Source organism: Haliotis rubra, unplaced genomic scaffold, assembly GCF_003918875.1.
Source record: "Haliotis rubra isolate DU_JTF1 unplaced genomic scaffold, ASM391887v1 Scf129, whole genome shotgun sequence".
Classification (NCBI taxonomy): Eukaryota; Metazoa; Mollusca; class Gastropoda; order Lepetellida; family Haliotidae; genus Haliotis; species Haliotis rubra.
Window position 1 is genome coordinate 1565050 of NW_025765214.1, and position 12766 is coordinate 1577815.

Here is a 12766-nt window from a genome sequence, read left to right on the forward strand (position 1 = left end):
AACAGCAATGTTTATTGTCAATAAACCTGGATTTCACGCACCTCACAATCATAGCATATCTATATAAACATGCAAAGCGTATGTAGAGCGCTCCGAAAGGCTTGCATTAGACATGAGAGAAAAACAACAACAACTTATTTGTGGATAAGAACTTTGTTCCAGTTTGATTCGATGTTTCGATAAAGATCCTTCTATCGTTATGAAGCATGAGAGCACGTGATGATGAACTGGAGATTTTACGGACGCTTTCAGACGCGATGGGTTCGCACTCGGAGGGTTCCGCCGTACGGCGAATACTTTTATACATCCAGTAGGGATTATTGTTTGACGCCGCACTCAGCAACCAACATAAGGTCTGCCTGACAGGGATTAACAACAATAATGGATAACAACTGAAGGAAGCTATAACTGTTCTTGAAGGGGGGCTCTGTGTGCAGACTGACAAGATTAATTAGAGGTGAGGTGAAATTGGGTTTTACGTCGTGCTTGAGAATATTTCGCTCATATGACGACGTGGATGCATGTGTATGTGTATGTGCGGCTGCTTGTACTAGCCCAGACTTAAGCTGGTTTTATAGTCCTAGCCCACAAAGATGCCGCAGTGAAGCACGAATACCCCACTCAGGCACATTATACTGACTTCGAGCCGACCAGTCCTTGTTATTAATGCCGGGCGCCAGGCAGGGAACAACAAGTACCATATTTTAACGTATTTTTGGTATGACGCGGTCGGGGATCGAACCTGCGACTTCCGCTCTCCGGGCGGACGCTCTAACCACTACACCACGGAGGTGGTCAGATTAATTAGAACTGATAGCTGGAGTGTCGCGCTGTTTGATCAATTCACTATAGCTGTAGGCCGATGGGGTGAGGTTAATCTGTCACACAGATCCTGAAACACATATTCCCAGTGCAGCCCATGCAAGTCTATAACGTGTGGCAGGTCTAGATTACCAGAGTTTCAGAAAATGAAGAAAGTCTCTGGGCTCCTTTTAATTTTATTTTATTTTAATTTAAAAACCTTTATCTGTAAAATATGTTCATTTCAGAGACTAGATGTTAGTCTAGGGTGAGATATCCTTGGTGTATTTTCATAGACAGATATGTAGTGCTTCTGCCAATTTTCTTTGGGCCACGTCATGGAGATAGTTTAGTGTGGTAGTCTTTTGTATTGTCTCATATATGATACATACCTGCCAACTCTTACGCATTTGGCCTGAGACTCACGCATTTATTACACATGTCACGCTCTCACGACAAAACTGATAAATCTCACACCAAACTGTTCATGCGAAAAATAAAGATCCGTTAAAAGTCACACCAATAGGTGTGAATACATCGTTTTAGGAGACTTTTCTAAGAAGGAATTTGCAATTGTGCGTTGGCTTCAAGGGGACTTCGGGACCCGGCCGGGGGCTGTCGGCATTTGGACCCCGGTGTCTCAAGCGTTTTTCTCTCTTTGGGTCGGATGCTCTGCACATGTTGAACTTGAGTATAATATTGTGGTAGACTGTATGTGTTCTTTTGTTCTGCTGGTAAAGGAAAGTAAGTCAATGACTCTTTATCATTCTGCAACAAGACCAAGATCTAACTTTGCTCAAGCAACACTTCAACCAATAGGAGCGATGGGGGTAGTCTTGTCGTTAAAGCGTTTGATCGTTACACCGCTGAATGGGTTCTATTCCCTGACATGGGTACAATGTGTGAAGCCCATATCTGGTATCCCCGCCGTGATATCGCTGGAATATTGCTATAAGTGGCGTAAAACCATACACTCCTGTCCAGTTCACCGTTGGAACAGAGGAGAATGGCCAAATTTCAATCCCAGTTTTCTGCTGATCGGGATTGATTTCATAATTTATAGAGGGCGAACTCTGAGGGTGCTGACTTGAATATAGGTAGCAGTAGCAGCAGTAGCAGTAGCAGTAGCAGTAGCAGTAGCAGCAGCAGCAGCAGCAGCAGTAGTAGTAGTAGTAGTAAAATGTTTATTAAAGTGTAACACGTGATACAATTCAATGTAAGATAAAAAGTGATCCAGAGACATTCTTTCTTTCAGAAACTGAAACTGCAGGAATCAGGACTTGCGACATGTTATAGACTTCCATGGGCTGTCATATCGATGCTTATGCTGTTGATCACTGGATTGTCTGGACCAGACTCGATTATTTACAGACCGCCATATAGCTGGAATATTGCCGAGTGCGGCGTAAAACTCGCTCGCTCTCACTCACTCACTCACTCCATGGGCTGTATTGGACATATTGGTTTCGTGGTATGTTTGACAGACTGTCACCAAGCCCACATATCATATATTATTTAAACAGACCGCCTCCGTGGTGTAGTAGTTAGAGCGTCCTCCCGGAGAGCGGAAGGTCGCAGGTTCGATCCCCGACCGCGTCATACCAAAAGACGTTAAAATATGGTACTTGTTGGTCCCTGCCTGGCGCTCGGCATTAATGGGTACAACAAGGACTGGTCGGCTCGGAGTCAGTATAATGTGTCTGAGTGGGGTATTCATGCTTCACTGCGGCATGGTATCTCAGTGGGCTAGGACTATAAAACCGGCTTTATTCTGGGCTAGTACAAGCAGCCGCACATACACATACACACGCATGCACGTCGTCATATGAGCGAAATATTCTCAAGCACGACGTTAAACCGAATTTCACCTCACCTCGCCTATTATTTAAACAGGCGCATATCATTTCCGGGGCTTAAACTCATAACGTGGTCCATATTATGTCACAATACATTGTACACAAGTCAGTATTCAGGAATTTATGTAACATCTGTTGCTGTTTATTTCATAGGCAACACGTTGGAATATGGTTGACATGACGAAATGGTTAATATGAACATCGTGTTCTTCATAATACGTATATCATATTATGTGTGTCACTTCTAAATACCATTCAAAGAGTTTAATGTTTAAAAAACCTCTTACAACATGATTTTAAATTACTGAAATAATTTCTATCAGTGTTATATTTACTTGATATTATGGTTTTGTAGTTAAACAAAGGTTTTCAAAAACAAATTGCGTATACCTGACTATTTTGTAACTCGTCCTGTTCTTAACATTCAGATTATTTCATGTCTTACTCCTATTTAAACTGTCTAAATCACATTCTTGATAATTTCATAGAAACGTGAAAAATAATACGTGTTCGAAAATGGTCCTCCTGGCTAATTTTACGAGAGGGCATAAAATATATGGTCTCTCTATTTTACTGCCAATATTTCCACGTTTAAGGAATGTAGCTATTTCGTGTTACGATCCATACTTTTCATCAAACCACATCAACATGGGAGACCATGTGGGTTTGGTGTTTATGCCAGGGGATCAGTTAACGAATTTAAAGTATTCAGAGACATCCGGCAAGTGTAATCTTGGTCCAGGATTAAGATTAGACGAAGAAAATGTTTACGTCACGAAACCTGGAATTCTCAGATACAGGGAACCACATTTGTACTGGATAGACTGCCATCAGAAGAGGGTAAAGATTCAAATAGAACTTTTCCTATCTACAACTAATGTTGTACATGTAGTCAGTGTTTCGAATTTCATTTAAGCTGTATAGTTGTGACGAATTGATATATTCATATCTCGTGGGATTCCTTAGGCTTAGCTTCAGCGATGTATTGGACCATTTTTAATGTCATATATGTGCTTGCAACATTGCATCATGATGTATTCACCTTTCAACATGCCTTCAGACTTTATTCGTCAGGCGTGTTTGGAATGTTACCCTGGTTAGGTGGCACAGACCTTACCTAACGCTTAATCTCTGAATATACTGTATATAATTTTGTTAGTAACAAATAAACCCATTTAAATTGAAAAGGAGCCCTAGTGAGATGGGAGATTCCTGAACCTGAGGAAATCTAGACATGCTTCATTTAGGGCTTTAGCATTGAAGGGAGGGCTAATGAGTCAGTGTAGGAAAGATAGCCCGTCCCAACGTCCGAGACGGGTGAATTTTGTGGAGGACGGGTTAAAAAAATATCTAGTCCGTCCTCATGTCGGGTCAATTTTAGCAAACCAATGACATATATATAATGATTATAACCTTTTTGAATATTTACTGCCGAAGGTGTTTTATTTATATTTGGAGGACAGGCTAGATTTTGGCAGGACTGGTAAAAAATTTGACCTGCCAGTCCTGTGGACAGGCTAGATTTTCTACATCTTTTCTACACTGAATGAGTAGGGGAAATAATGTGGTTCGGGAACTGTGAGACAGACCTTACCTCGTGTGAAGAACGTTGCATATTCTGTGTGTGTATTGTGTATAATTACTTAGGGGTGGGTATTGCAGAGAATCTTCATATTGCGATATATTGCGATGCAGAAGCATATATTGCGATATGTATTGCAATATATTGCAAGGATTATTTTTTTAACAAAAACTACTTATAATCGAGTTAATGCTTGATTATAAAGCAAAACACAACAAAATCACTATGATTGATTAACCTTTTATAAAAAGTTTTAATCATGACAAAATAAAAATGTAAGTAACATTTGGCACTAATGAAACAGGGAAAAGAACAATTAAAAAACGGAAATATCCGAAGATTTCTGAGTGTTACGAAGTTTTTCGAATGCATGTCAAGATACCGGTTTTCGATCAGCGTATCGCAATACGTATCGTTTTCATGTCTGCACCGGTAAATACGGTAAACCGGTTATATTACGCAGCCCTATAATTACTCCAATATTACACAATATAGGAACATGAATATACACTAGCTTTCCTAGATATTGGGTGGTAACGTTCCCCCTCTTTTTCAAATAAATATATTGTTAAAGAGTCACTACTGTAGCATGGAGATAGAGGTTAATGGACAAGTTCAAGAAGGTCAAATGCTTCAAGAATCACGCCAGGATTGTTGAATGTTTGATAGGTATATGTTTGCCAAATAAGGCAACCCCTTTATGTACTGTGATGATTTTAATATTAAATTATATATATATGAGTCTGAGAAAACACAAGGTAGAGAAATAGGAAACATTTGTAGATGATATTGCAACTTTGTCAGTTTGATAACAAATGACGTTGCATTCTCTGGTTGCAGTATGTTGCAGTGAAGGGAGACTCAGTCCTGGGTGTGGTGACGGCCAAAGCTGGAGACATCTTCCGTGTTGACATTGGCAGCAGTGAGCTTGCTTCTCTGTCATACCTCTCATTTGAATTGGCAACCAAGAGAAACAGACCAGATGTTAAGGTAGCCATCTTGGAATATTGGCGGTATACTCAGTATTTTATATTTTTGAAGAAAAAGGCTGTATCATCTGTGTTCCTCAATGTCAAGGGTTCATGACCAGCATCTAAATAATCTCTGTTTTACTGTACGAGTTTCGAACGTAAGGCATTTGCATTAGTGATAGACATAAACATATGACACTCCGAGTGAATAGATAGGAGAAATATGTGATGGTTGTGAATATGAGGGGGGCACAGGTTGCTCAGCTCAGTTTTGTTTGATCGGCTGGTATAAATCCCAGATATACAATGTATTGATCATTGTTTTATCATCAGTTTTAACTGTGACACGGTAGTGATAAACGTCAAACAACTGCATCACTTTATTCTCTCCTTTGACATTAAGATGTCATGCCATGATATCACTAAAACTCAGGCTAAAGTGGAGTGAATTTGAATATAATTTAAAAAGAGAATTTTTTTAGTATAACATGAAGAAATATGCAATTGATATTATGTAAAAAGAAATATTGAACAGAAGTCTTCAAGAAGAGGGCACATTATTCTATTTCTTTCATTGGTACATTGGGTAATACAGGGTGTTTGTAATGTATTTTCCTGGCCTTTGCCCCTCAAAATCAAATAGCAGCAGCAAATGGTGAAGAGAAGGAACTGAGGACATCATACACATCATTCTAATGTGCAGAATGGCTCATGGTCCCTGCCTTTCCCAGTCCCTGAAACCAGATTGTTAATTGGTCAAGTGAAATTAATATTTTGGTCAAGCAGATTAAAAAACATTTAACCCCTGCTTTTTCACAGCTTTTGTCAGTGGATTATCTTGTCTAGATTCGGTCATATACCGACGACCTTCATCGAGCTGAAATATTGCTGTGAGCAGCATTAAGCAAGAAGGAGGGAGTGAGTGGGTTGGATTCAGGTCGCTTTTAGCAATTGAGAGGTCACCATAAATGGGCTTCATCCAAGCGAGGAATCGAATCTTGGGTTTTTGGCGTGCCGAGCAAATGATTTAACCACTAGGCTACCTGACCTCCCCCACACCACACCCATATGGATGTAAAGACACTGAACGTACTGTTCCAGGTGGGTGACATTGTCTACTGCCGTCTGCTGGTAGCAAACAAGGATATGGAGCCAGAGGTGGTCTGTATCGACAGCCATGGGCGCAGCAGTGGTATGGGCGTCATCCGCAACGAGGGCTTCATGTTTACATGTTCTCTCAACTTAGTCAGAAAGTGAGTTAAACAAACTTGGTGTTGCGTGTAGTTGTTTGTTATGAAAGGCAAGGAAATGAGTGAAAACCACTTCTTTATTGCAATGAGTGTGATGTTTCGACATCAAAATGTCGCACTCATTGCAATAAAGAAGTTGACTATCCATAGAAATTGGTTTTCCTTCATATTTACAAATTCTAAAATGACTCTCAAAGAAGCTCTCAAACCTGAGGCTGAAATGAGTGTTGTAAACCAAAGAAGGCTGACAGTCCATGTGTGTTTTGGCTCTTCCTTCTCTGAAAAACTTTTAAAAATAATTCTCAAACATGAAGTCAGATTCTTTCACATTTTTAAATATAGCTGATCAGTCATGGACATCATGGTCATTTGTGAAATATGTTCTGTAGCGTTTTTGAGTAGTAATAGTAAAAAAATCAAATTGTTTAAAATGTTTGCTTGTATCAGAACCCACTAAAGATTTGAAAAGGATATATGGCATCAGAGTGACATAGCATTAACCAAAATGTGGGTGTTTCTATTTGGAATGAAAAATAAGCACACATATTATTTATAAATCTACCCAGGTGCCTGCACAGATGTATTAGAGAGAGTTGTAAGAGATTGGTACTATGAAGTCATATCACAACATATGATACCAAATAACTGCTTGCCAATGAACATGGATGTTTCACGGGTAAATGGGGTGTACAGAGTTCTGTCCCCTGTGTGTCAGGAACTTGTAATGGATGGTTTAAATCCCAGATTTAATTTGATTTATTTTAGGAGGGTTTCACTAAAACGGTAAATGTCGAAGAGCTGAATCACTTTCACACTTTTGACTTTCCTCCCGTATCAAGAAGAATTCCCTAAGTGTAACTGAAATATTGTTTCAAATGGCATTAAGCCATACTCTCTTAAACCAGATCTGGGTTAGAATTGATCTTCAGTAACCCATGCTTGTTGTAAGAGGCGACTAACGGGATCGGGTGATCAGGCTTGTTGACTTGGTCTAACACATGTGATCATATCCCAATAACATAGATCGATACTCATGGGGAAAGTGTTGGTCAGTGCTCTTAATTTTGTGTCACAACTGTCAAGGCAAAGGTTTTGTTGATACTTTACAATGCAATCCATGCTCTCTCCCTTTTGTTTCCACAGGGTTCTCAATCCACAATGTGCTCTCTCAAAGATCCTAGGCAAACACCTGCCTTATGAAATGACTGTTGGCATGAACGGCCGTATCTGGGTTCGAGGACGTTCCACCAATCAAACAATAGCCATCTCTAATGCAATATCAGTGGCGGAACACATGACAGACCCACAGATAAAAGCAATGGTGAAAAGACTGGCTGATGCCATAGCTGGAATTTAACTACAGTTTCCACTATCTTGTATTTCTGATTGTGTCGGGAGCGGTGGGGTAGCCTAGTGGTTAAAGCGTTGGCTCGTCACGCTGAAACTGGGTTTGATTCCCTACATGGGTACAATGTTTGAAGCCCATTTCTGGTGTCCCCCTCCGTTATTTTGCTGGAATATTGCTAAAAGCGACTCACTCTGATTGTGTCACAAAGTGTCAAGTGCTATGATGGTTTCATTGTGACGTGCTGTCATAAGTAAAGAAGATACATTGTGACACTGGTTGTCATGGAGACTGCATGACGTGTTCAGGTTCTATTCAAGAACTGAACAAAATGTCATGGAACTGCTCTGGTGAAGGGCATGCCTGTGACAGTGTCATATTAATTATACTGATGAAAGCAAGTAGGGGAACACATACAAGTACACGTGTCCCTGTATTCTTTTCCAGGGTTCTTTGCATGTATTGTACTGTGGGTGAAAATCTGGGAATAAATAAAGGAAGTCATGTGTTCATCTGAATATTTTGAAGTTCAGGGTACTCAAAGTCTATGGTTGGTTGGTGTCCCAGAAAAGAGTGAAAATTGAACACAGTACTGTCCAACAAACAACACAAGATTCACATGCTACTAAGGTCAAATACAAAATGTTGTGGTTACGATTACACCTCTTTAAAATTTAGGGAAGGTAAGTAGGATTTTTAAATTCTTTTTACATTTTTTTTTTAGAAGTAAAGTACAAACTATTATCTTACCTTTATGTAAAATACTTTAACTTCATTGGTCAATGAGGCTTTAACAAGTTTCCAGGAGGGTGACAACTGGAAAAAATATTACCCGCTGCCACGGTAACCGCCAAACTCTCTGCTGAGAAGCTGTATTGCTAACAATGGTATGACGTCATAATATGACGCATGCAGTGCCCGGAGTTCGAAAACCGTTTGATTAGCTGTTCACTATGTTCACATTTATTATCCCCCCGCCACGCATTTAGCACGAAGCGGTGGGATATAGTATTAGGCTCCGAATTGGAATATCTTAAGAACCGTTGACTGGATTCTTTTCATATTTGGTACCTAGGTTCATCACAGTAAAAGAAAGTCCCAGTCAGGTTTGGTGACCTTGACCTTCATTTCAAGGTCACAAGGGGACTTTAACGTTTTACCCTTGTCAGCGAGATATCTCAAGAACTGTTCACTGGATTTTCTTCATATTCAACACCAAGCTTTATCTAGGGAAGGCGCAGGGCCCAGTCTATTTTGGTGACCTTCACCTAATTTTCAAGGTCACGGCAACACTTTGAAGATTTCAGCATGTTAACCTGCATGTAAAGATTGTCAGCGAGATATCTCAGGAACCATTCACTGGACTTTCTTCATATTTTACACCAAGCTTCATTTGGGGAAGGTGCAAGTGCCAGTCGATTTTGGTGACCTTCACATAATTTTCAAGGTCACGGCGACACTTTGAAGACTTCAGCATGTTAAACTGCATGTTAAGATTGTCAGCGAGATATCTCAAGAACAGTTCACTGGATTTTCTTCATAGACTTTCAAGACTTCCCTTGAATGTTTTCAATAAGCAATTTCTTTATTACTATTTTTGCATATTTCACACACTAAGACATTCATGTCAAGGTCAAAGTGAGTCTTGAAAATATTTGTGCGTTTGAACAACTACAGAGCAAGATATCAAGAGAGGTTGACTGGTCATGTTTTTGTTGACATTTAACTTCATCTTAAATTACAACCTTCACTTTCATTACTTTTTAAGTTTGATTTGATAATTTGTGGCGGGGGATTATGTCACCTTAGTGACAATGCTTGTTTTACCGACTTTCACTGCTTTATTTAAACTATTTTATACATTGAATCGTTTGCACACTCAACTTAAGCATAACTAACCATTTTTATAGCAGTTTTAAGCCTGTCAAAATATGTTTCACTGATTTCAAAAATCCAGTCGAGAGGCAGATGCCAGTGTATGAAATAAAGCCAGTCCGACCGCCCGAGATGGGCTAGATTTCTGACAGACTGTCTAAATTTACAGCTAGCCAGCCTGATGGTCTGGTAAATATTCTTAGATATTCCATACGTCTGAGTAAATTCACCACGTCTTGGTGTCTGGTCTGGTTAAATCCATTTTGACTGGTAACATTTTGAAGTTACCAGCCCTGATGTCTGGCTGGGTTTTGGCTTATTTCATACACTGCAGACACCATTTTGTTTACATGTCATATAGTGTGTAGCGATCTTCAAAACAAAATAAAATGATATTTTGTACATTTAACATGGTGGTAAGGTAAATACATTGTATGCTTCTCCCTCGGTTAATAAGGCCTGATGTACACCTCTTTGTAGCAGTGTTATCCCTCTCCTACCGGCTCGGGTAACAAAGAGGCGTACATCAGACAGTATTACCCTCGAGAGAAGCATACAACTTATAATAACACATTTATCAATGTGTAAGGATGGGTCAGGTAATTGGAACCACAACATTTTTTTTAGGCCTAAGCAAATAATTATGATTAGACCTGGAGTTCACCAGCTGAAATGAATCAACAAAGGAATATGATTGTTTCAACTGGGCATATTACTAAAGATTTTTAAATGATAACCCATGGAAATTCATTTAACGATGTGGGTCTTTATCATAAAAGCAGTATGCATTCCAAAACATGCATACAAAGTTTCTGTGTTTTGATGGGTACATTGCATATTGTCCATTTAATATTTTTGGAACATGGAATGCAGGATTTCACATGCAGTAAATCACTGTTATGTGTATGACTCCCTTAACTCTGGAGTAACCATAAGGTTACTGTATTGACTTGGCTGTTCACTAGGCCGACATATATTTCTGTGGGTCTTGATCAGAAACCATCTAATCTACATTGAAGTTACATTGAAAAGGCCCCATGGGATTTGGAGGTTAGAAATGGATCTGTGAACCTGGCTAGGAGACTTTGTTGATTGCGTGTCATTGAAACTTGGTGTCATGGATCAAGGTTTGTATCATCAATCACAGGATGGCTGAAATATTGCCGATTGTGTGGTTGTCTACTTCCTGGTATGTTTGGTGTGCTGAAATGTCTTTTAGTATCAATATTTTAATAAACAAAAATGTAACATGACACAGTGACGAGACTTTTCAGTGAGTGAATTATGGGTGGTAAATTAAGTTTACCTGAAAGATTTATAGAATTGAAACATTATGAGAAATATGGAGGAAATACACATATTGTCAGAGTGAGTGCTCCCATTGAGTATTTGATGCCCAGAATTTTCATTTGGAACCAGTGATGTAGTCCATAGTGTTCATAATTTGTAGTTTCTGCATGTTGTAGATCATAACAACAGGGAGACATGTCTGAGTCTGACATCATTCATGAATGCTGTGTCTCATGATGATGTCACCAGGTGTCGTGAGTTTCCATGACAACTAAACCAGCTTGGTCAGCAAATATATAAAGGGCATAGTCAAATAAATTGATCATAATATGACAAAGACTCCAATATTGTGCACAACATGTACTGTGTATGTGATGTCTCCCTGCTGAATGCATGTCTTATCAAACATGAGACATGATTCTTACCGAGAAGCAGTGTATGAAATAAGGCCCATCGACCGCCTGAGACAGGCTAGATTTCTAGCGGACGGTCTAAATTTACAGCTAGCCTGCCCGATGGTCTGGTTTGAGATGTTCCAGACATCTGCGTAAATTCACCATATCTTGGTGTCTGGTCTTCTTGCCGAGAAGCAGTGTATGAAATAAGGCCCATCCGACTGCCTGAGACAGGCTAGATTTCTAGCGGATGGTCTAAATTTACAGCTAGCCTGCCCAATGGTCTGGTTTGAGATGTTCCATACATCTGCGTAAATTCACCATATCTTGGTGTCTGGTCTGGTTAAATTCATTTGGGGCTGGTAATATTTTGAAGTTACCAGCCCTGATGACTGGTTGGGTTTTTGGCGTATATCATACACTTTATTTCATACACTGCGAGAAGATAATCATATCCAGCAGTAACTGTATAAGATTCCAAGGTTTGAATCCCATGTAATGTTTTCATCCATACAGATAGCAGCACATGCACATTCATTTTCCAAATACACACTGCATTGAGTACTGTGCTGGGTTGATTCCCTTCCAGAACTTGTGTTTGTGGGTTCGAACACCAGTTAGCCCAATTTCTAGATTTGTCAGACCATGGCCATTCTCATGGGTTTCACTGAAGTGGTCCAAGACCCGCATCACTTTGGGGATCTTCTCCCACAATAAGCTGATATACCCGTGAGTGAATTGGGTTTTACACCGCTTTTAGCAATATTCCAACAATATCGGCGAGGGACACCAGAAATGGGCTTCACACATTGTACCCATGTTGAGAATCGAACCCAGGTCTTTGGTGTGACAAGCGAACGCTTTAACCAACCGCCCCACATGCCTGTGATATAACTGGAATACTGTTGAAAAACAAAGATAAACCCACCTCACTCAACCCGCTTTATGTTGAGACATGAAAGTAATAATTATTTGCAGTCAAATATGCTCTGAACTGGTGAGACTAAGCAGTGCAACCTTGACATGCCTTGATGCTCTGTCTTGACACGTCCAGCTTGATCCAGCGAGTGTCTACAAGCATTGCGTGTTTCACTGTAAATCATTCACAGAACTGCCAATGTCAGTATTTTACATATATTTCAAAATCATTTCTCGGCAAACACATACAAAATATTTGCTAACTGATACACAGTACACACCAAGCCCTTACAGATGAGTCTCAAATAAATACAAAAATTATAGTTTCAACTTGAGAATATGTACAATCAGCGGAGTCCACCATTTGCTAATTGATAGGTCAAACATACACCTTGTAAATCAACACAGTTGTCATCTGGAAGCAGAATGTTCATAGTTCCTTTTCATAGACTCTTAGCAGTAATGTTTTATTCAAAACAATTC

The 12766-nt window shown here is 39.7% G+C and overlaps 1 protein-coding gene across 1 annotated transcript; it reads left to right on the plus strand.

Annotated features, from left to right (window-relative positions):
- Nucleotides 1-3300: 3300 nt before the first annotated feature.
- On the plus strand, nucleotides 3301-8192 carry LOC124266927 (exosome complex component RRP40-like). The gene is made up of 4 exons (XM_046701776.1): nucleotides 3301-3497; nucleotides 5080-5229; nucleotides 6312-6463; nucleotides 7604-8192. Exons 1-4 carry the CDS (start codon nucleotides 3306-3308, stop codon nucleotides 7815-7817), a joined length of 708 nt encoding a protein of 235 aa, XP_046557732.1. The 5' UTR covers nucleotides 3301-3305; the 3' UTR covers nucleotides 7818-8192.
- Nucleotides 8193-12766: the final 4574 nt, after the last annotated feature.

What these genes read in the sequence shown, in the direction of transcription:
- LOC124266927 (XM_046701776.1), top strand. Translation starts at nt 3,306, where the DNA reads ATGGGAGACCATGTGGGTTTGGTGTTTATGCCAGGGGATCAGTTAACG. An exon ending in TAGACTGCCATCAGAAGAGG is followed by an intron (nt 3,498 to 5,079) that starts GTAAAGATTCAA and finishes CTCTGGTTGCAG; the next exon opens with TATGTTGCAGTGAAGGGAGA. An exon ending in TCTCTCAACTTAGTCAGAAA is followed by an intron (nt 6,464 to 7,603) that starts GTGAGTTAAACA and finishes TTGTTTCCACAG; the next exon opens with GGTTCTCAATCCACAATGTG.